Source organism: Micromys minutus, assembly GCF_963924665.1.
Source record: "Micromys minutus genome assembly, chromosome: 11".
NCBI lineage: Eukaryota > Metazoa > Chordata > Mammalia > Rodentia > Muridae > Micromys > Micromys minutus.
The window spans coordinates 24,567,377-24,592,234 of record NC_137980.1 but is presented as its reverse complement, the minus strand read 5'-3'; the positions used below and the strand labels follow the sequence as shown (position 1 = coordinate 24,592,234).

General features: G+C 45.9%; 1 protein-coding gene across 1 annotated transcript in view; it reads right to left on the bottom strand.

Moving 5' to 3' along the window:
* The window catches only part of TGFBR3 (transforming growth factor beta receptor 3), a gene marked incomplete at its 3' end in the record, with an annotated part of 149,268 nt that overhangs the window by 12,072 nt on the left and 112,338 nt on the right, over positions 1-24,858 (bottom strand). Inside the window, exons 5-10 of the mRNA XM_080925516.1 lie at positions 15,417-15,600; positions 11,782-11,950; positions 10,172-10,319; positions 3,876-4,065; positions 1,894-2,225; positions 1,335-1,487 (exon numbers count right to left, since the gene is read on the bottom strand). Of these exons, the coding sequence (XP_080781642.1) occupies positions 1,335-1,487; positions 1,894-2,225; positions 3,876-4,065; positions 10,172-10,319; positions 11,782-11,950; positions 15,417-15,600 (1,176 nt within the window). The remainder of the gene's footprint in view (positions 1-1,334; positions 1,488-1,893; positions 2,226-3,875; positions 4,066-10,171; positions 10,320-11,781; positions 11,951-15,416; positions 15,601-24,858) is intronic.

Sequence of the window (24,858 nt, the reverse complement as noted above, 5' to 3'; positions counted from 1 at the left end):
AACTAGGAAGGCCCTACATGCCTTGTTCTTAACAGCAAAGAAAATCATCCAAGAAAGAAGTGGCTTTTCGGACCGGATAGCCCTTCTCAGGGCAATTGATGATTCAACTCACTAGATCACCTCCTTGCCAGGGCTTATTTGGAATCAGTTTGAACTGTCCAAATCAAGCGCATCACTACTGCATGGCACGTGTGTATTTGGAGAATCTGAATAATCACAAGGCAATTAGTATCGTGATGAACAGGATGTCAAAGTGACTGGATGAGTCAAGTAACAAGGCAGTGTGGTGTTGAGGAAAAGTCAGTGGGCATGACATTAGGAAGATTTGGTCCTGGCTCTCCTGTATGACAAGCCTCAGAACTCTCTAGGGCTCAGTTTCTTTGCCTTTGAAAGGAGGAGATTGAGTGTGATCATGCTACGCCTCTTTGTTCTGCCCATGGTCCACAGGTCTCTGAGGAACGCCTCATGGAGCTTACAGGAGAGTCATGTGACATACTGGCCAGAGGCCTCTCCACAGCCCTTCAGGGTTGGCTCAAGTGTGATGGGGAGTCATGTGAACCAGCAGCTTGGAGGCCTGGCCCATATCTGTGGGAGAACAGAGCTAAGAGCTCACAAAAACATGTGATGCCCGAAGCTCACATGGTGACTGTTGTTGGGGATCTGAGAGGTATTTTAAACCCATCCTCAAAACCAGTGCTTTGAAACACCTGCGGGGTGTTGTACTTCAGTCTCCGTCCCTGAAGATGATAAAGATCTGATTAAGATTTGGATGAACTGGCAGAAATGATTTCTGGAAGGTAAGGATTGGTGATTGCAACGAATTATTTTTTTTGGGGGGGAAAACTTGAACCTTCTTCCGGTTAACTTCAAAAAACAGATTTTCTTAAATTTGGGTTTTTATTAGAGGTAGAGAAACTGGATGATTTCATGAAGATTCCTTTCTGGTTTTAGCGTCATGAGAGAAGGAGTGTCTTCTCACTATGCACTCATGGGGGAATGTGTATGTGTACCCTAGGGCTTTGGGGGTCCAGCCACATAAGGACCCTCCGGGCACCCACAGCAGGATACCGCAGGCATCAATCATCCTGCTGTTGAACAGTAGATGAAAGAAGGAAGTGTGTGAGATTACAGCTCCAGCTGAGAAAACAGGACCTTCAAATCCCAAACACACTGAGAAATCAAAGCAAGACAAGAGTTCAGGGTTGCAGTCTATCTCCTTTTGTTAAGAACTGACATCTGGCTTTATCTCCATCCACTCATTTTCAGAGACTAACCCCGAATAATACCCAGCAATGCCGGGACAGAGGTAAAGCTTTGTCCTGGAGAATACTCACAGAGTTATAGTAGACCACACCGTCCGGGGCTGACCTCCGATGTCGTGTACCACAGCCATTCAGGGGAGACTCCAGAACAAAGTGCGTACCATTCATCCTGGCTTTGCATGAAGGATCCAATAGGGTGAGCTCCATCCCCGAGTAGCCATTGGTCTGGAATAGAAAGCACCAAAGGCTACTGAAGGGCTTAACAGCTGTTCACTGTACAGGGTAACAAACAGCGCCCTCTCTGAAGGCAGAGGCTTCCAACAGGCGACATCGCGCCCCTCCCCCTCCCCCTTTCCTCACCTTGTACCTGTCAACAGCCCAATAATTATGTTTACTGGCACTGAAAATTCAATAGCAAAATATTGGCATACAAGGATCTGAACTCCCCTCCTCTTTTGAGAACAACAGGAAGTGAATGAAGGTCGTGGCCAAGGGAAAGTGGCCTATCCAACTGGGAAAACATTACCAAGTGCGGAGTTCGGAAGTGAAAGAGCTACAGAGAAATGACAAATGCAAAACTGCAGCTAGCTGGGGAAAGCTTCATGTCTTTCCATTAAGAGACTGCACTAACCTGGAAAGAATCTTTGTCTACAGCTACAACCATCTTTTCATGGTCACACTTGACTGACAGGGCGATGTCCACGCCCCCTTGCACTTCTTCTGGCTCTCTATGGTCAGGAAACAGCTGAACACTGGGAATGATGGGCTCCTTTGGCCGGGGAATCCTGTCTTCTCCATCTGCCCAGCCTCTCCTGGGGATATCCGGGAAGGGAAAGGGGAGACCTCCATTTGGGCTTCCCTCTCCTCGGATGGGTGGGCTGTCCAGTGCAGGCAGGTGGGCAGGGTCCAGCAGGATACGAAGCTCGGGAGGAATGGTATGAACTTCCTCATCTCTCATCTCCTCTGTGGGAAGAGAAGGCAAGCCATCGTGAGTGACTGATGCCGGCCCATGGTCATTGTTAGAGGCAGAACAGGAGTTAGCACAGAATGGGCGGAGACAAAGTTACAGTAAATGAGCAATGCATAGACTAACTAGGGAATGTGGAAACCTAAATTCTGATCCCGCTGTTCTAGCTAGCTGAATGGCTTCAGACAAGTGATTTACTCCTCTGTGACTCTGTTTCCCAAGTTCTAAAATTAAGAATTTAGAATATATCAGTGATTCTTAACTTTGGGTATACATTAAAATCACTTTGGGGGCTATGAAAAAAATACAAACTCCAGTCATTAATGTTTTAAGCTTCTAGTGTGATTACTACACACCATCACCACTGAGACTCATTCTGCTAGGTGAGAGTTCCTAAGTCCCTGCAAACTGTGTATCTGTGCGATGAGGAGCAATAATGACCTAGTCAAAGGCCCTTAAAATATTTTCTTTGGATCTAGGGTTTTAAAATCATTTTTCAGAAGGCTTCTTGAAGCAATATTGCTATTTTTACATTTTGTTTGGTAGTACCAAGGATCAGGCCCAGGCCCTTTGGCACACTGGTTGGTTCTGCTGTGATTTTGATGCTGCTTTTTAATTTTGTTGCCTTCTTTTTGATTGATAAAAATCTAGGAGATATGCAGGTACCTTGTCTCTGGGAGGAAGAATGCTCCAGACACACTTATTCCTTCAAAGGAGGATAGGATTCCACAAAGTGATGTGCACTGCTGTCATAGTGTTAGTAACTTCAGGACAAGGTAGTTCTTTTCTCTGCCTTCACTATTATCTGAGCCCAGCTGACCTATGAGGATTATCACAGCCACCTCAGTGTGAGCTAGAGATGACTTGTACATATATGGCCTCTCCTTCCACAAGACCCCTTTGAAAAGGATCCGATGGCTATCTGGCTCTACATGAAGCCACAGTTTCAGACTGTTTTGAACATGTACACTGATTTAAACAAAAACACGCCCATCCAAATCATAGAAGTCCAGCAGAATAGACTTTTTTCTTTCCTTGATTTATTTATTGACAGGGAATCTGAGGCTCAGGCTTGGAGATTAAGCACTGTTTCTCCTAATAGTAAAGAAATGCTAAGTCAGGAGTGGAAACTTCAGCATATCACTACCACAGCAAATGTACCATGGGGGGAGGAACACATCAAGGTCTCAGAAAACTTGGGGCTCAAATCCTACCCATTTTAAAACTCTATGAATCCCCAGGGGCTCTTCAGACTCTGCTTCTGCTAGCTATCTAAACTGGAGTGGCACTTCTGCCTCCACTCAGTGTGGGCCCCCATGGTTATTTTCCCTTACACTTCAGCCTCTTGCTACAGGCTCCTTCCTGTGCTGTTGTCTGTCAGCTGTGAGTGGCCACTAACCGTTTGTTCAGATGGATCACAGTGGCCACAGAGAGCAAAGATGTCTGCCGTGCAAGCAACGCTCCATCACTGAAAATGTGTTTATTGTTGCCTCCAATGCTATATTAGTTTAAGCTTTACAGTGAGACAGACAAATTATTAAAACGGATAGCAGGGAAACAGCAACATATATATAGAAATGGGAGTTCCTCACTGAACAGTTTCCCCGGGGAGCCAGAAGCCAACAGGTGTGGAGCACCATGCTTACCATTGTTCTCAAGCCGAAGATGAAATCTATTAGCCACAGGAGCCATTGTATATGACGTCACCGGACTGTAGCCATTGTCCAATGCCCACTTCATTAGATTCTCTTGGGTAGAAGGGATGTCATCTCTTACCAATTTGGTCACTGTCATAGATCGTTCACTCTCTTTTCCAAAGCCAATGCTGTTGGGGGCCTAAAGACAGCAACATTTCACCTGTGAGTCTAAACTTAAAAGTGCCAGGTCATGACCTGCATAAGGTCAAGCCACCATCAGGCAGGATCCCAGCAGATGACAAGACTGGACTCAGGGAATTACCAAAACAAAACAGGGAATTGAAATGTGAAGAAGGATGTTTTACCTGGTGTCTGTGGGGGAGGGGGAGGAGGAGTTGGGGGTGGTCCTGGTCAAGATACATTGTATACATGTATAAAGTTGTCAAAGAATAAAGAATACTCTCAAAAGATACTTTGAATGAGAAATTATTTGAAACCTACAGATTCTAGGTTGCATAAAGAGGATTTACTCTACCCTGTAACCTTTGCTTTCCTTGGATAAGACGCCAAGATAAAAGAATGCACACAAAGAGATGCCCATTCACACTAAGTACTTACTTTATGTTGGTTACTAGTACCAAAAGCACACATGTCAAATGTTCCCTTCCTCTTTTTATTTAAAATCGTCTGTAAAGTACACAGGCGTGCACAGTGTGTCTGCAAACATGCCTGTGGTTTTGCATCTTGTGGCCTAGGTCTACAGGGAAGACGGCATGATCGTGCGACTCACCCAATGCTGTATAAACTATTAACTTCCACATAGCAAAACTCAAAACTCTACAATTTATGATTGGCTTAGTCATTCTCAAATTGTATTCACTTGCCAATTTTGTCAATCCACTATATTTTATGCTCTGGAGTACTAATTAAGGTATTGCCCAAGTATTAGTATTTTATCTGGTAATAAAGGAGGAAGCCCTTATATGCTTAAATAGGCAACACATATATTAAAACTGAAAGGATGGAATAATTGATGTGGCCCCTCTATAACAATATAAACATTCTTAAAGCCATAGTAAAGGTTAGTCTTTATTAATAATCTGTTACAACAATAAAATAGGATTCTTTCAAGGAAGTATATGAACAGCCTCCTCTGACAAGCCAGGATACAAGCAGTAAGTGTCTGTGTCCACTGCTGACTCCTATGGCAGGCATTTTGTCAGTGAGTGAGGAGGTTGGTCACTCCAGAGGGACCCAATGGGAAGGCACAGTGCCCACAACTGCTCCAGCAGGGCTGGGGTGCGTCCAGAGCAGATTAGACCACTGTCACGCCACATCAACGGCCCTTTAATTCCCATGCCTACTGATTTTCTCCTGCGTGTCTGTAGCATTTTCCCTAAATTCCTCATTTGTTTCCCATTCTATTTACCCCAAACATGACCAAATATTAATCCTTTCCCACTGTAGAGCCATAAAAGATTCACAGGCTCTTCATCCCCTTGGCTTCCTTGTTGTGGGAGATTGGCTGAGGGCACTTAGACTCCAACTCAAAGCTTCAAAGTGTCACCCAAGATCGTCTCCTGTTACCTAAAGAGCTTATCTAGGGGCTAACCTGCCATAACTGGCCAGTCACGACTTCCCATGTGCATGCAAAGAAACCAGAGAAAGTGAGAACTGAATCCTGCCACCATCTGTCAGCTGGGTTATAGACGGACAGACATCAGCTCTTACTCACATTCTGAGGAAACTCTTAAAGGAAGACTGGGAAGAGAAGAGAGAGAGAGAGAAAGGGAGAGAGAGAGAGAGAGAGAGAGAGAGAGAGAGAGAGAGAGAGAGAGAGAGAGAAAGCAGGAGACAGAGCTGAAATCTTAAGACCCAGTAGCTCTCAGAAGTTCACGCATCCAGCCTTCTGAGGTGCAGCACCTCCCAGCCCTTCAAAGCAGCATGTTTTGACTGGCTGGAACCGCAACCTTGTCCTAAACAATACTCCCTGGCCTCACGTGCCCTAGACTTTCATGTTGTCAGACAGCTGAGAAAATACTGTGTTTCCAGAATCTCATCTTCATTGCAGTGACCACCTGTTCTGCTGCACCAGGACGGAATAATCTGTTCACGCCTTTCCACATTAAACACGGAGGCAGTCAGTGTAATTCACGTTAATTGTGGCTTGGAACGTAAGAGTTCAGACATCACTCTGCACTAGGGGAGCGGCAGGATGATGGAGGCTAGCCGGTTCCCTGCATCAAGTAAACTCCCCATCTCTGTGTTCCTAGGGCTCTCCAGACTTTCCCAACCTTAGTGCAGCCAGGTGGGTGCTCAAAGTGGGTCTCCCCAAATACCGCTGCCATAACCTTCAACTCTATTTGGTGAACTAGTAGCTGGGTAAAGTCTAAGTGGCTCTGCCACATGCCTTTGAAATGATGACGAAGAGAGGGCTTAATGGAGGGTAGGGAATGCCAAGGATGTGCACACCATGCCTTTAAACTAGAATACTTTCTAAGACTATGCTGCATCAAAGATTACAAGAGAAACTTAACTTTTAAGTTTATTATAATTTCATCAAAGAGTGTGTGCCTGCATGTATGTGTGTATGTGTGTGTGTGTGTGTGTGTGTGTGTGTGTGTGTGTGTGTTCTCGAGTGTGCATGTGTGGAGCTTAAAGGACCACTTGCAGGAGCTAGTCCTCCCCTTCCACCATGTGCACCCCAGGGACAAAGTTCTGGCCCATGGATTTGGCAGCGGGTGCCTTTACCCACTGAGCCATCTCTGTGACCCATAAGAGGAAGCTTCTGAGAAGTCTCCTTATCTTTTCTGTTCTGTGGTTCTCCCTGCTGTGGAAGGGACTTGCCATGTCCACAGGGGACCTGGGGAAGGGGCCAGAGCTACACTTCAGTGCTGCTGTTCTTCTTGGATAGCCTCCCAAACTCTGACCACTTTCGGTTGCACGCTGCCTAAGATGTATCTCTAGCAAACTCACACACAGCATGCATGTGTGCTGGTATCATTCTCGGGCTTTATGAACTTTGGGTAGACTCCTGTTTATACCTTGGTTAAAGGAGCCCTTCAAGTTTCCTGTAGATGAATTCTTCAAACGAGCATTTATGGAAGGATGAGTCTTTTTACAACAGGTTCGTAATAGACCTTTACATATATATATTTTTTGTTAGTCTTCCTTTAATACAGGAGCTAGGTCCTACCATTGCTCTGACAGTAAAAAAGCTGTGACTCACAGACTGGGTAACACTTACCTGAGAATGTGCCAAGTACCTGTGTGCTTTAAAGAAAGACCCTATATGTCCTTAACAAAGACTTGCTGGATGGATGAATGAACTTAGTTGAACCGCACGAGTGAGTCCTGTCCCCGTGTCCCGTTTCATGGTTACACCATGTTCAGTCAGACTGTCCATCACGAACTGGCAGATGGAGACGGTGCTTGGATCTAGCTTTGTCTGGTTGAGTCGGTTCTTTACTAAAATTCACACTTAACCATGTTGTCAGTAAAGGGAAGACAGGAACTAAAGCTCCACAAACCATTTCTCCCTTCCTAAGCAGCAACTTAAAACTTTTGTCTTAGCATGTACCTGTTCCTCATAGCACAGTTCACATCTGGTGCAGGGAGTTCTAAGTCAGATAAGTCAAATGGAGTTGACTGGGGAATACGAGACCATCATGAAACATTACCTAATTGCTCAGCAATGTTGTTACAATTGTCCAAAACTGGCCTGGAACAGGAGTACAGCCAACAAGAGGAATATAAACACATCTTGTTTGGGATGATGGCCGATCTTATTCCTAGTCTTTTTTAGCCTCCCTGAATCCTTGGACAGACACCGATATTCAAGCAAAGCCCAGGACCACTGTTCAGGCACATGCACGCAGGACAGCAGGAGCGACCAATCAGAGCTGAGAGAGTACATACAAACTCCAGCAGGGAGCTAAAATGTACCGTATGTGTTCTGCCTTTCAAAGCATGATTCCCTTTCCTGTTTTTGTTATTTTGAATCTGAAAACAGTTGGATGGTGTGCCAGGCAGCAAGAGCAGCAGACAGTTCAGGTCGCCACCTCCCCTCATGCCGTGCCAGGGGAAGGCAACCCAAATATCCATGACCTTGAAACCGGCAAGGCTTTGCCCTCATCACCACCTTCATGCGACACCTACTGCACTTGATGGGTTATTTGGACTATTTCAAAGTCTAAGTAAAACAATAACAACAACAACAACAATTTTAAAAGCCTTAGGAACAAGAAAAAAGTAGTTTAAATTAAGATGTGCTCCTAGCTTTGTCTGCTCCTCTGAGGAGCTCACCTAAGTGACTTGGTTTTGCTTACTGCTAACAACATGGAAGGAGCTGTGTGCACATGAATGCAGATCACATGGAAGGTGCTGTGGGCACATGAATGCAGATCACATGGAAGGAGCTGTGGGCACATGAATGCAGATCACATGGAAGGAGCTGTGGGCACATGAATGCAGATCACATGGAAGGTGCTGTGTGCACATGAATGCAGATCACATGGAAGGAGCTGTGTGCACATGAATGCAGATCACATGGAAGGAGCTGTGGGCACATGAATGCAGATCACATGGAAGGAGCTGTGGGCACATGAATGCAGATCACATGGAAGGAGCTGTGGGCACATGAATGCAGATCACATGGAAGGAGCTGTGGGCACATGAATGCAGATCACATGGAAGGTGCTGTGGGCACATGAATGCAGATCACATGGAAGGTGCTGTGGGCACATGAATGCAGATCACATGGAAGGAGCTGTGGGCACATGAATGCAGATCACATGGAAGGAGCTGTGTGCACATGAATGCAGATCACATGGAAGGAGCTGTGTGCACATGAATGCAGATCACATGGAAGGAGCTGTGGGCACATGAATGCAGATCACATGGAAGGAGCTGTGTGCACATGAATGCAGATCACATGGAAGGAGCTGTGTGCACATGAATGCAGATCACATGGAAGGAGCTGTGTGCACATGAATGCAGATCACATGGAAGGAGCTGTGTGCACATGAATGCAGATCACATGGAAGGTGCTGTGTGCACATGAATGCAGATCACATGGAAGGAGCTGTGTGCACATGAATGCAGATCACATGGAAGGAGCTGTGTGCACATGAATGCAGAACCAACACAACTAAGCATAATCTCTCTTAAAATACCCAAAGTCTAAAATCCACTCCAGCTGTTAGCAAAGTCGGTCAATTAATAATACATTAAAAATTGAATCTTATAAAAGAGATACCAAGAAGATCTCTCTTTCTCATCTCCCCCCCTCACACACACACACACACACACACAATTTGCTCCAATATTGAGCCAAATAGTTTTTTCCCCTAAATATATGTGGGATGAGCTGGATTTTACCAAACTTTAACCAACTTTTCAACATGAACCACTGCCTTATCATGTCAGCCAGCCCCCTTCACAGAAGCAAGGTTAGAGATAAGCTGCTTACTGTTGAAAGAATCATGTGTAGTGTGCATGTACATGTGTGTGAGCAGGGTACACATATGTGTTTGTGGAGGTCAAAGGTCAACATCAAGTGTTTTCTTGACTCTATCTCTGCCTAATTCTTTTAGGATCTGCTCTCTCACGGAACCTGGAGTTCACCAAGGCTGAATGGACAGCCAATGAGCTCATGGGGTTTCTCTGGTTTTCATATGCCAGCCCTGGGATCACAGCTTACAGGATGAAGTAATTTACTGACCGAGTACCCCACCACCACCCCGACACACATAGTGTCTGTCCAGTCAGAGTTTTACTCCAGGAAGTTGGATACAAGCAAAGATTGGCCCAACACCACACATTTATCTCAACAGGGAAGTCTATGGCACAGGCCAGGGTCAACTTGATTTTCCTTCCTCCCTATACACCTGATCTTAGAGTAAATGCTGAGGTTCAGGACCATGATATTGAGCCTCTAAAAAATATGCAGACATGAAAAAATGTTCATTGCTTCATATTTACTAAGACTAGAAAACACACTAACTCATTTCAGAACTTTCACAATGAGGTCACTGGAATTTAGAGAGCCTTAAGAACTTGTCCAAGGCCATAATTTTAAAGTAGTAGAACCAAGACTCAAACCCAAGTCTGTAATGCCCCCTAAGGCCACGTTCTAGCCACCACATTGACTTCCCAGCAGAAGAAACCAAGTACAGTTTGCAAAGTGAAAGCTAACAGAGAGCTCATAACATTTGAAGAGGCAGAACCTTTGCAAAAATAGCACACACAACCACAGTTTAAATTATTGCTGTTTAACAAGACCAAGAAATGAGCAACCAACTTACAATAACTTTCAAGCTTCCCTTGACGTCAAATGACTTGATCACCCAGTTGACAGACTTTTTGCACTTCAAGATCAGGACCAGGGTTTTGACCACCCCAGGATCCTCTCGAGCAGGTCGGATGTCAACTATTATATCCACCTGGAAAGCACTGTGTGTGAAAAACAAAGGCAAAGTCAAGACCTAAGCCAGAAGGCCGCCACTGCCTCCCAGCCTCGTGTTTCCAGTGTCTGGCCAGTTGATTAAAATGCTGGCGTGGATCCCAGGCAAATGACATGTGCAAAACAGATTGCTGTTGCACACAGAGCAAAACGGGTTTACATAACAATAGGACCGCAGGCCCGATGCTAATTAGCCACCAAAAGGATCCTCAATGCTGCACCAGTGGAAGGGACCAAGGGAGTTTCCTTCTGAAGCAGTATTGTCTTGTTTTTGAGATTCTGCACTTTCGCCTTGTCACACGTGTGACTTCTACATGCTGAAGCCCTACAAAGCCTGATATGAGGAGGAGGAGGGAGGGGGAAGGAGACACACTAGGAGACGTCAGAATAAATAAAAGGCAAAAGGCCTCTTGACTTCTGTAAGTTTTGATTGCGGTATCAACAGTAAATAATTGTATCTGTTTTTACTTCCCCAAACTTCTGGATATACAGTTATTAAAGAAGGTAAGTGGCCAAGCAATTGATACAAAACTGATGAGCACGACGCAAACTTCTAAGAACTCAGCAGGAGAGAAGATGGTTTTTACTAAATGGTCCAAATTTGAGGGAAGAGCCTGTCTTGGTTTTACAGGCGATCAGAGGCCCGGTTGAAGGTCTGCACACGCTCTCCAGATCCCGCCACAGAGTTCTGCACAGGGACGGAGAGGAATCGCACCCAAACTGATCTGTAGTCTATTCAGTTTTGAACTGAAAACTCTATAATACTTCTCATTTCAAAAGTCTCTGTACAAAAAACTGGTAAAGTTCGAGTCATTGGCCCATATGAAATATAGGTCAGAGTAAAAAATCTTTTTTTTCTCCTTAAAAACAACAACAAAATCTAATTATTTTCATAGGGAGAATCAAACTTCCACAGGTATCAAATTGTGCAAATGAATCCTTGGTGCGTACATGAAGATGCACTCCACAGACACACACACACACACACACACACACACACACACACACGGTGGGGCAATAAGAGCTCTACATGCACACGGGCTCTGAAGACGTGATAAATATAACTGAATCAGAAGAGGTAAGATGGTAACAGAATACGGCCACTCTAACTCTAACGTTTCACAACCTTGATGACGTCAAAGGAGAGCCATCACGTCTTCAATATTAAACCCAGGTTAAGAAGGGGCTTCCAGCGCCCTCGGCACATATATACTTACAAGCAGGTGATGACGAAGACCACGGCACCATACGGAATGCCATCCTCCTTTTCTATAACGCCTGTGACCCATACCTGAAGCAGGGCTGCCTCCCTCTGTCCAAATACAGTGGGGCCACCCCCCCACCCTCACATCAGGGAAGAACAGATCTTTAGTTTCATCTCATCTCAGTTTAGAACACCCACACATACACTCGAGCACACATATGCACACACATGCGCACAGGAGTGCTCACCTATAAGGGTTCGAGTTGGGGGCGATTAACTCGATGATGTGCACCTCCTTTTCGTGGGGCTGAGTAGACAGGACACAGCCTTCGGCGGCTTTGGGTTGAAGGTACTCGGCCAGGTAATTGAGTGAGAGAAAATTCTTCCCTATGTTACACGTGGGAGGGAACACCTGATCTGAAAGCAAAGACAGTGAGTTTATGGGACCAGAATGAAAGGGGAGAGGTAGTAGTGGGACTGAGGCAAAGTCTGAACCAGAAGCCACAAGCCCAAAGGGACCTGTCTGTGGCCTTGGTTACTGCTTAGCCATGCCTTCCCCCCATCAGGCTTCCTGATGACCAGTGCTAGGTGACTTCTTTTTCCCTACACCCACTCCTTCCTTGTCTCTGCTCAGCTCCCCTGACCCTGCTATTCCCCACTCTTTTTCACTAGAGTGGTCCTCCGTCTTTGATCCAGGTCAGAGCCACCTGTTAGGACTCTGTCCCTCAGAATCTGATTCAGGATATCAGGCGGGACCTTTTTGAAGCTCTGTAGTTAATGAAAGGCGAGGCTAAGACTCCCAGCCCTGAGCTCAGTTGGTAAAGTGTTTGCCTAGCATGCAAAACCCTGGGTTCCTCCTTCAGTACCGTGTATAAGGTTCTGCAGCATGCACCCATAATGTCAGCACTCAGGAGGTGGAGACAAGGAAAATTAGAAATCTACAAGCATCCTCAGCTATATAGCAAGTCTGAGGCCAACCTGGGACACAGACCTTAGCTCAAGAAACACAACAGCAGCAAAGATATACAGCTAAGAGAAAAAATGCATTCATGGTGTATACAGAAAAATGCGTGCAACTGGGAGCCTATGTCAGGCTAAATAATCGAGACTCAGAATATCAATTCTCTCTGTTTATTTTCTCTAGATAACCCCTGTGTTCCTAGACCACAGCTCCTCCACTGGGCTGTATCTGTCTACCAAAAGGTCCTGACCTAGCTAGGTATTTCCATGACCATGCACAACACTGAATTCATTTTTAATACTATAGGCTTCTCCTTGGGTAGTTGTTGTAGCTTTGATACAAGTAGCTATCGGTTCTTTGGCCCACACATCTCTTTCTCATTTTCACGGTGCTTTTATAAATACCACTGGCTAAGGACTGCTCACCACCTCCACCGGGGAAAAGATACCCCAGTCCCAAGACTCTGAAGACACTCCTCTGTTACACAGGCTATTTACACAGCACTACACCTGATGGAATTTCCATCTTGTGGCTTAAATGTTTAAGCAGAACCTGAGTGTCACTGCTGGCACGGGGACAGCTGGGACCGGTATCCAGGAAGTTTTAGGTGAAGCCAGATTTCCAGAAGGGGAATTAACCAGACCTGGCACTTTAGCAAGACAGGCTTGTGCCGTTTAAATTTTAAGGATGGGGTGCTTGGGTTCACCTCCATGTGGAAGCCTCCCTGGGCTGACACGGCTCTCTCCAACCCTGTACAACTCACACTGCGGTACTGCAGCTCCAACCACTACTACACCCCCAGAGCACCCCAGAACAGGGGGTACTACGGCTGCTGCTTGTGTGATTGCTGCAAGAGAGGATTGGCTCAAGCATCCAGCATGCTTTTCTACAAAGCTCCTCCAAGGAAACAGCCCACAGCTTAACAATTCAGACTTTGGAGCGGCCCTCCTCCACATCTGCTAAGGGCTTTTCCAGCTGTGCAGATGAAGAATGCATACTTCACAGCTGCAGCCCTATGATGCCCCCCTCCCCCAGCTCACAAGACAGAATATGATATCGGGACTGCAGGGCTGAAATCTAATTGAGAATCAGGAGGTGTGTGTAGGTCAGAAGACCCAAGAGACTAGGACCTTCCTGGGGCTGTGGCTTGCATTTCCTACACAGGTGTGTCTGGAATAGACACACAGTATAGGTTTCCTGAGTCCACCAAGGATGATGTGAAATTTGAGACAAACAGACAAAGATTTCCCCAGGTTGGTGAGCTGCTAGGAAGAGTTTAATCATCTAAAAGCTGCGGTTATTAAGGGTTCCAGTCCCACATGCCACTGTGAACCAAGCTGAAGGAGCCGATCACTCTTTATGATGTGGAGTCTCTCCGCTCAAGTGCCTTTCCACATGGTTGGTATAAAAACGTACACCAAGTGCCAAGTGGAAAGGGAACCACAGTGATCCACAGGTAGGAACCTCTTAAGCTTGGTAGATGAGGGGAACGTGGGTAGACATCTAGAGACCCAGAACCATCTACTCTGAGAGCAGGAATGCACCCTGGAGGTCACGAAAAGGCTCCATTTCCTGCCGCAAAGACAGCCATGGAGACAAGGCTCTAGACGTGAATCCGTGGTGCTCGGAAAAGAACCAGCAGTCTTCACTCGGCTCCTTTACTCTGTCGATCTGAGTACCAACACCTGGATGGCTCATGGAAACACACTTTGCTGACTCCATCCTTGTTTCTAATTTAGCTGGCCAGGAGTGAGCCACGAGATGGTGTTTCCAACAGTAACAGTGATGCTCCCAACAAAGGAGCTACACTCTCACAACCAATGGGGTTTTAGCAAGAAGAGACTCATAGCTAGGGTTCCTGTTTGGAAGGCTAATCAGTCATACTGATGCAAAGCGATCTTTGCTAACATTGCCTGGGGCCCACGAGCTCCTTCCTCTCTCCCTATAAGCAAATGACTTGAACCCAACTGATGGCTGGAGTCGAGTTTCAGGGGATCCTAGATAGTCACCAACTGGGCACAGGGTGTTTTACTTGCACTTCACCTCAGTGAGGAACTCAGCTTCTGGGGCAGGTGACTACTGTGCTGTTTGCATTGTCAAGGACACAGGGTCCAACATTCCAAATGCTTCCACTCCAAATTTTCTTGTTCTAACCATCCAAGAACTGTTCTCCCTTCTTGCTACTAGATTCTGCTTCAGACAGACAGGACTCTGGCTTACAGCCTTTAAGCCTTTAAGACGTGTTCCAATGAGGCCTGACTACCACAGGGTTCTCAAAAGCCCTTCCATTCCCCTCCAAAACCCTCCTCAGGCCAGCGAGCTCTTTCCAGTGGGCAACTCACCTTCGTTCTGGGGATGTGCTTATGTGGCTAAGACCTAAAGTACAGCATCAGGTAACAGCATTAGACTCAGGAGTGAGGAATTCTACAGTCGAAAACTGGTTTCGCCACTTTCTAGTAAGGAGGATCTAAGTACATCCACGCACCCCTCCCCTAAGCCCTCTATAGAGTAACAGAAACAATGTCCCCTTCTTGAACATTGAGACAACTCCAGATATGTATCTGCAGGTAGCTGACACACTAATGGTGACTCACTTTTATCACACCTGTCTTGTTTTTACTTTAAATCAGCCCAGATCCAAGATGGGGGACCAAGCATTCAACAGCCCCCAACCCCCGTATGACATCTAAGGAGGAGATGACATCTGCTGTCAGATTCAATGACAGAGCTGCAGCACTGTTTACATTGACAACTGCAGGTCCTGTTCATGAGGGTTATTTCCTAGTGACTTCTGAGGGTGGGGTTCCAAATATTCTCAACTAAAACTGGTCTTAAAATACTTAAGAAAATAGCACCTGAACTGAGAAAGGCAAACAGCCAAAGGTTACAATCCGTCATTAACAGAAGCCATGTGACGTTTACCTTCTCCCACTTTAATATAGATGTTTCTTGCTATCTTGAGTTCGGTGAATGAAGTCACTGCTCCGTATTCCTTTTGGGCCCAGTGCAGCAGCCGCTCATTTTCCGAAGGGAAACTCCTTTCCTCTGTTTCTGCTGTCAAGGAGAAGTTTCCTGATGAAAACTGGACCACAGAACCCTCCGAAACCTGGAACAAATAGAACTGTATAGTTACCATGACGTAGTTACCCAGAGTCAAACCAGAAGTAGAGGAAGCCCTGGCTACACTGAACCATCACACCTACTTTGTCCCTTTTCTCTGACATGCTAGCAAATGTGACACAGGCAAGCTCTCTAAGAGCTGACTCAAGCAACCTCAAACCCACTTCTCCCAGATAACCCCAGGTAGACCTCCATTAGAGGCCAACCTACTAAGTACCCCCAGTCGCCATTTCTATGGTTGCCATGTCTGTCTCGATACCAGTGCCACGTCTAGAACTGGACACTCAGGGGAAACACAGCACCTCTCTTGACAAGACGGACTTCAAAAGTTTTTAGCTACGTCATTTCCTAATCAGTAAGTATTCTTCTCACAGCATTTATTCTAGATTGGGTACTATCTGTAACCCGGGAATAATTTAAGGTTTTCAGGTAGATGTGAAGCTTATAAGCAAACACTATGCCATTTTGTGAGAGACACAAACATCTGTACATTTTGGTATAGGGTGGTGGTCCTGCAACCAATGTCACGTGAGTCAACTGTGCCAGAAGTCATTACTGTGGTGTGTGGCACCTCACAGAGGAAGTGTTGGTAAGTGTGCAAATGGGTTTCGGGGTCAGGGTAAGTGATCTCAAAGTCTGAAGAGCAACTCAACATGGCTTCCACAGCTGTAACATCTGCCAACAGAGTCACCATGACAGATTCAGTGAGAACCATTTGCAACTGGTCTGTGTTTCCCGGGCACTAACACAAAGAAGGCCAAGGAGTCCAGTCTTCTACAAGCCTCTCAGTTTCAGGTTTCTCAGCGGGATGAAGAATGTGGGTAACAGCTCGTTTAACTCCCAGATTCTCACAGGAATCGTGAGGTCAAGAGGATGTCAAACTAATCCCAAGAACCCTTGCAAGGAGGTCTATATGAATGTCACATTGCTGTGGACCATCCCCAGCCTCATGGTGTATAAATAATAACACACAAAAACGAGGGGCTGGCAAACATGAATGCTACTGGCTAATGTGTTTTCATCAGTGTTGATGTGAAAACCCAAAATGTAGGTGCCAGTGCTCGAGAGTCTCAGAACTGTACACGTCATACGTCAAACTACATATTAACTATTTGTTCTTAGCAAAACCCAAGTATCAATCAAGAGGCACTAAATAGCCACACAGTAACAACGGAACTCAGGACAAAAGGCAAGACAAGGGCAGGGACTTTGTGAAGTGGTTCCTTTGCGTACAACTTCATTTCTCCTCTTCCCATGAGCAGCCTGGTGCTGGCCCAGCTGCTGTGATATGCGCTAACACTTTCTATACAATATTTTACACACCCCCATATATGCATTCATATGCACATATATAAGTTGTTTGAAGACTGCTCTTGCTGTGCACCAGCCTAGCTATGAACTCTTGATCTTCCTGCTTTCGCCTCCCAGGGGCTAGAACGGCAGGCCTGTGCCATCTTGTCTGTCACACATATATTTCAAATGCTGATTCATTCTGAGATGACCTGGTCTGCCATCATCTCTTTCACCGCTAAAGCAGAAAGTGCCTGAGGAGCTGCTAACTATCCTAACACCCAGACTCTACTAGCCTTTCCAGTGGGCCCAGCATCTCTGGGTGACCCCTGCTTGGTCTTGTTGGAAAACGGGGAAGGCAAGCACTGACCCACTATGGGTACCTTGTGATGCCTCTCCATCAGTGACTCTCATGCAGGATGATTCTACTCCAATGGGGGATGCCTGTCAAGAAATAATTTTGATTTTTCATAACCAGGAGGAGGTGGTATTTGGCATCTCTCCTAGCCATCCAAGGAGTATGGAGCTGCTCCAACAAAGAATGATCCAAAATGCTACCACAGAGTCTGAGCAAAGTTGCTGAAAACACTGGCAGTACACACTGGGAAGCCTGTGGCAGTGATAACGGAGTAATAACCAAGTGTCATTATGACCCAAATATCTGCTCCATTCCCCAGTATAATCTCTAGTTACCCTATTTTATGATGTATATCAGGTTTAGCTCTTCTTTTTTCCCCCATATTTATTTACTTTGTGCATGTATGTCCCTGAGCGTGTATTGAGGACAGAGGACAACTAAGTGGTTGTTAGACTTAGCAGCAGGCACCTACTATCCACTGAGTTATCTCACAGGGCCCTGTGAGTTCTTAATGTCTAAGGAAGCCTTTCTGGTCTGTCCTGGCTTAGGAAGCACGGAACTAATCATTAATAAACTGGGTTAAAAAACTGTGTCCTAAAGAATATTAGTGGCCCACCAACTATGTTGGGCACAACCATGTGCCGTGTCTCATGTTACAGGTAATGACGACTCCCAATGGTCCTCGGGCTGCTTTAAGGGCAGCCAGTGTGGAAGTTTTAGCTTTGACCTTTTATGTTGTGTGCTCATGTCAAAGTGCTCAGTCATCTTCTTGCCTCCACTAACCATGCCACCCCTGGGCATCTCTGTTGGGGTACAGCCACGCCTCAACACTGAACCCAAACCATCTTCATCAGACCTCGTGACTTTAGCCCTGCAGTAAAATCTTCTCGCTACTGAAAAGAACTTATCAATTTTTATTCAGCTTGTCACCAAAAGAACAACCCCCCCCCCCAGCAGTGCAGAGAGCAGGCGCTGACCCACCGCCAGCCTCATTCTGCGTGTGAAGGTGAGGATCTCTAGATGTTTTGATGTTTGTGTCTCTTTCCATGTTAAAGCTGTGCAATTTAACTCTGGGTTTTAAAAAACATCATGCAAAGCAAACTTTTTTTTTCCAGAATAAAGGAAGAGACGTATCATACTGGTACAATGTATGGGCAAGAAGAACAGTGTAAATAGAAGTCAGCAGCAATGTGGAATTTAGCCTGAGGTCATTAAAGAGCCACGTGACAGTGGGGCTCAAGCAGGGGTCGCTCCTGCTGGTCCACCCTCCCTGCCACACACCCGCAACCCTGCCCCAGTGGAGTTCTCTCCAGCCAGCCCCAAGGTTCATAAACTCAGAGCTGAGGAATTTGGAAACAGAGTTACTGCCACTCCTCAGGCACATTCCAATAAGGAGAAAGGGAAGCTGCCAGAGGCAGGGAGGTGTCCCTGACTACAGGTCAATGGAAATTTTCTGCTTTCGAAAGTGGTTAGTCAGCGCTCTCCCCTCAACCACTAGTTCCACAGGCCCTGCAAAGGCCCCTCCCAGCCATGATGGAGTTGTAGAAGATGTTGTTCACGGGTGGCCCCCATAATCCTCAGGGCCAGAAATGACTATGATTTCCATAGACTAATAGTCTCCCTCAGCACCAGGGCGAGAGCCACACATGAGGCTTGTGACTTTCAGTCACTGTTCTAACTCCTCCAAAAAGGGTCCCACACTTATAACTATGATAAGTTCCCTTCCTTTCCCTTCCCCACACACCCTTCCCTTCTCTTTTCTTCCTGTGTGTGGGTGGGGGGGGTATGAGACACATCTGGAGGTCAGAGAAACTTGTAGAAGTCAGTTATCACCCTCCACTGAGTAGATCCTGGTGTCCTTACTTGATCAGTCATCTCTTGAGCCCTGCTCTCTCTCTAACCCCAAGATTCTCCTTTGGTTTGCTGGTCTGAGTTATGCCTACCAGGTCAGAGAGTTCATTTCTCATTCTTTGGTAATGCAAGCTTTCACAGGATTTTTGTCACATATTCATGCTTCTTGGCTTCCTCAGCGGTCCCTACCCCTAATCCCCAGACACCATGGTTGTAAAATCGTCACCAGTACTGACTCTGAACACTAAGGTAAGACTCGCGGTTTCTCTGACTGGGCAGGCCGGACAGAATGAAATCCATGGCCAGTGGAAATGAAGTCTAATTCTATTTCCTTTCTCAGCGGTGGGAGACATGTTGGGCATTGCAGCCTCTTGGCCAGCAGTTGGTTCCCGTGGCAACCAGCTCCCCACTTGAGGCCATCCAGGAGCCCCGTTACTAGCTGCCACATCGACACAGGAAAATATCACTTTGGGGACACCAAAAATGTCAGGAGATGTGTGACAGAAACAGAGCAGAGATTAATCACATTTGTTGGTATTCCACAATAAATAATGTGAAATTATAGTTGCAAATGAATGAATGACTGGGCACAGGGTTTTATATTTGGATAGAGTAACAGAAACTTCCTTTTTATTCCACTGCCCACCTTCCATCTTGGTTCAGGGTCCTTGCCCAGCTGCTACTTTTTGTAACCTTAAAAACAGAACAAAAAAAAAAAAAAAAAAAAACAATAGCCAATCCCATTCCTTCACCCAAGTTCCACATTGTCACCTGGAAAAATCTTCCTAAAATGCAAACACGTGATACTACAGAACAGTTAAGCATCTTAATGTGGCACACGGCTGGGGAAGAGGTGTGTCTCTGCCCCTCCCCCTCCATTTCACACCACTCTCCCACATGCCCAGAATTCAGCACAGAGAACCAATCACTGATGCTGGGTCTTCTCTCCTTCCCTGCCTGGCTCACTCAGCTGTCTCCCCCCACTCCCCACCACCACATACACACCAGGCCAACAGGCTCCTTTCCTCCCATGCCCTTCTTCTGTGAGGCCTTCCAGGATCTCTTCTCTCCTTGGGGCCTCCTGCCCATCCCTCCCCTCATAAAACAGCTCCCACAGGCTGACTGACATACGGCCATCTTCCCTTGATACAGAACACCTGAGGACCAAGGAAGCACGTGTCCTTGTGAATCTTGTCAGCTGCTGCAGGGCATGGCTCAAGGCATGGTTAATGATGGCTTGTTGATGGGACCCTTCTTGATGCCACTTACAGGAAAATCACTTTCACCCCAGTGGCCAGAGCTTCTAGCTTCCCTGCCTCCCCAGAAAAGGACTCTCAGGTTTTAAAGCTAATGATTTGGTTTCTCACCTAATAACTCTAGCTAAAAACCAATTATTAAAGCATACTTAGCAGGTCTGTGTCTCCGCCCACTGAACTTTCCTCCCTCTTTCTAATTAAAACCCAAGCCCCTGACATTCCCTGACATGACAGATGTCTTCCTGTGGGAATGCGCAGAACACTGAGCCCCAAGGATCTCAACTCTTAGCAAGGGTCTGCTGAGGGGACGGTCACTAAGTTATTTTGTGATCTAACAAATCCAGGGAAGCTGGGGTGCACCTGAGTCCCTTCCTCACCAGAATGTTCTTTCCTGCTTGAACTGTACACAGCCTTGGTATTTTTAAATTCAAGTTATGCTACCAGATTTTTTTTTTAAGAGCAGAACATTACTCTATCTGCCAAAGCTGGGAGTTTTATTACAAGAACTTACGGCGAGGCTATAACAGCCAAGTTTATTATTTTTTCTGGATAGGATTCAATAACCTCATCCAAAAGTACATGAAGAAAAAAAAAAGCAAAGGAGGCATCCAGCCCTTTGTTTCCACACCTGTGTCCCGGCTTTAACTCTTCAAGTCCTAAGCGGACTCACATGTGCCTTGAAGTTGAGCTCACAGACCCGGGCGAAGGCCCAGCCCTTGGGAGACTCTACAGCGCCTTCCTGGAAATGTGTTTCTTCATGTTTGCACTGAGCTCACCATGTCAGCTGACTCAGAGGTCCAGAAACTGCAGCACGCTCCGTCCGGTCTTCAGCCAGGGAAGAAGATGGGCGCTCTGCTGTGGGCAGTGCTGTGGCTGCTCAATGCCTCCTCTACTTCTATCCTCCCCGATTCCACCCCACCCCCACCCACCCTCAGGTGAACACCCCAGATGCACATTCAGGTCTCAGTGAACCATGGGCAACCATCAGGTCTTGCCCTCCCTTCTCACATTCCCTACTTCAAGATCTCTCACATGTCATTCCCAGGATTCCATCTCATTTAAAGCTGCCACACAGCCGACAGCCCATGGAGCTAGCAGTTCTGGGTCCACCATCTTTCCTTGTGTATTTCTACTGTATCCATCACTTTCCAAACCCCACAGAATGTATCTGTTTACTCCGCCCATCTCCGTCTCTTCCTCTGGAACCTGGGATGCTCACCTCTGTGGTGGGAGGGCACATCCCAAGCACTGGGATGTGAAGAGGACCAATAAGGCAGTAAGTGTCTGATAGAATGCATCTTGAAATTCAATTGGCTGGCTGTGTCTGCCTCAAGTTTTGTGCTGAAGAGGATTTTGAGGCCATATTTAGGACAGAGAAACAGGAGCATGTTACAGTGTACAGTGAAGGTCGGGGACTCTGAGAAGACTATCTTGATTCCCATTCATAAAATATTTCATAGAAAAAAACACGGATCTGAATGTTGCTAAATTGACTCATGTTGAAGATAAAAGATACATACTAGAGTTCGAAGGTTTATTTTTGTTTTTGATTTTTACAAAAAATGTACCCTGTGAACTTTTAAAATTAAAGATTACATGCTTAAATATTTTGTTGGGTGATTTAGTTAAATTTTTACTTATTTATACTTAAAATTATACATAATTCAAATTTAATTTCTGACAGAGCATCTTCTTCCAATATGACCCTAAGGAAGGAATGCACTGATAGGCTGGTGATATACATTTACCCATCTGACTCTTAGACTCAGAGCACAAATCAGTGATAAGACCATGAGCTAGTGACTCTCATATGTAATCTTCAGACCAGTGTATGTCAGGCAGAAATAATCAAAATAGAGATTCCAGGGTAGTGGTAAGAGTGCCATTCTTACTATCCACGATTCCAGTGCATCACATTGGTCTAGGCCAGAGACACAAATCTTGTTTACTAATTTGTTTTCATGTTTCTGGGGATTGAACAGGGACTTTTGTTGACTAGACTAGCACGCTGCCACTAAGTTACATCACCAGGCCTGCAAATAATCTTTGGCACTGGTTTTATTTATTACACATTCTTTAATAATTTCACACACGAATTAAGTCGTATTTACCTCCCTGTGTCTCCATGGTGTCGTTTGGTTTTGTGAGTGTGCATGGTGTGTGTGTGTATGTGTGTGTGTATTTATGTGTGTGAACTTGTAACCATAGTGGGCATGTGGAGATCAGAAGTTTAAACAAGACTATTCTGTGACCAAGTAGATTCTCTTCTTCCCATTGGTGAAGAAGAAAAAAAAGCCAAAGGGAAGAAAGAAGAGCTACATCGTGGATGGGCCGTCATCTTGCATGTTTAGGAAGGAGTGCTTCTTGCAGAATAAAAGAAACCACAGCTCCACTGCTGAGACTTCACAGGAGAAGCTGTTCCTGGAATCATCACACTTGTGTACTCGCCCTTCCCTCTAAAAACCCCTCCAGCTCAACCCTGACCGCTGGGGCTGGGCTATCAGCTGGGTGAGGACTGGGGATTTGGATTACAGGTCCTTGGTTCAACTCACACAGCCACCTCTGCCTGTTTGCATGGCTCCGGTGGAGAATCCACACAGTAAAGATCAGCTTTCCCTTTCCTCTCTCTATGCATCTTCACTTTCAGTGCCCCCAAGGAAACAAAGAGGGAAACAGAGCACTGATATTTCAGGAACGCTGGACATGCCAGAATCAGCTAGCTCAGCCCCAGGGGGTAGTGGGAAGACATGAAAAAGGAGATCCACACCCCACTTCCCTAGAATCTGCTCTGTGCCAAAGCAGGATCTGTAAATTGGCCTGGGTACCTCACACCTCCACAGAAAGGTATCAAGGATATTATACTGGGGTGTTTTACGTGCAGAGTCCAGCAAAGGTAAAACCTTTCAGGACCTGAGGGATTTACCTCAAGCGAGGACGGAACCCTTCTAAAATGAGAACGTCACAGGTTCCATCTATCCAGTCCCCATGAGGTCTGTACTCCACTATTTCCTTCCAAGTCCCGTGATGTGAAATTCGATCTGAAATATGTTTTCTATTAATGTATGTCATGGCTTGATGCTGTTTTAAACGGGATCATTCTAAAGAAATAATAACTTCCATGCCCATGAACCTACATTTGTAATTTGCGAAACAACATTTGTGAGCCATGTGATTATAACACTTGCCAATCACGCATTCAGGAAATGCAAATTCATATAACTGGGCTTTTTTTTAATTCTTTTTTTTTTTTAATTTTGTGACCCAAAGCAGGTTAGTATGCTCCAATAAAATGACTTAGAACAGACTTGACTGTCATTTTTTCTCGAAATGTTCATCATGACCATCTTGGGATGTTTTAATTTTTCCCGGCATGTAAAACGTTAAAGGATGAAGACTGCTCTGTGTTGTTCACACCCCACACGCTGTGCACAGCATGCCGGACCCCAGCATACACAAGCCTGGGCTTAAGCCAATGCAGGACTGATGTGCTAACCCACAGGGGCAGTGCAAGAATGGGGGTGGGCATGGGGAAGCATGGCTGGCTACGAGAAGCAAAACATCCCACTCTCAGTTTGAGGATCAGGCTCACCCCAGCATCCTCCCACCCCACCCCACCCCAAAGTAATCAAGTAAGAACCCCACTCTACAACGCTCTAGATTACAACACAACACTCTAGATTTCTGAGCTCCCTTCCTCCCCTTCTATTGTCTCATGATACTAATGGTGACTGGTGCCTTTAATCCCAGCACTTGGGAGGCATACACAGGTAGATCTCCATGAATTTGGGACCAGCCTGATCTACATAGTAAGTTCTGGGCTAGCCAGGGCTACTCAGTAACACCCTGTCACAAACAAACAAAATCAACAACCAAAGAGTCACTTGAGAGTCATTTCAAAGCTCATTTATTACCTAAGGGGTGCTTTTCAGGAAAAAGAAAAAAGAAAAGAAAAAAGAAAAAAACATTAGCAAGGAGAGGAGGAGGAGGAAGAGGAGGCAGACCTGGAGAACCTGGGGAATCTTGAGGAGGCACTGTTGGCTGTTGACACTGTAACTATTATCTGCCACACCCCTCAAGCTGTGGTAGCCCTCCATTTATACTTCTAGGAACCTCTCATTATGGAAGTCTTTTTGTCCTTCACCTCTAATGTGCCAAGCCAAGTTCAAGGGAACAAAATGAATTTTCACAAAAGCCAGACAGTAGATAGGGTTTTGTGAATGCCCTTTATAGAGATCTTCCCGTTCATGCTGGTTGTCTCTTATATGACAGGAAATAACAGTTCCAAGAAACTGGAGGACCTCCCCAAGCCCCAGGCAGCAGGGCTGAGGATAGAACCAAAGGCCTGTGTCAGGCACGAAACACACAGTCCCTCTGTGGTAGGGTCAGGCCTCCCCAACCCTAGGTCCCATAGCAACTCAGCACTGGGAGGAAAACACACACAGCCTGGATGTGAAGTCTTGCTAAGCAGATCCTACACGGAGTCTGCTTA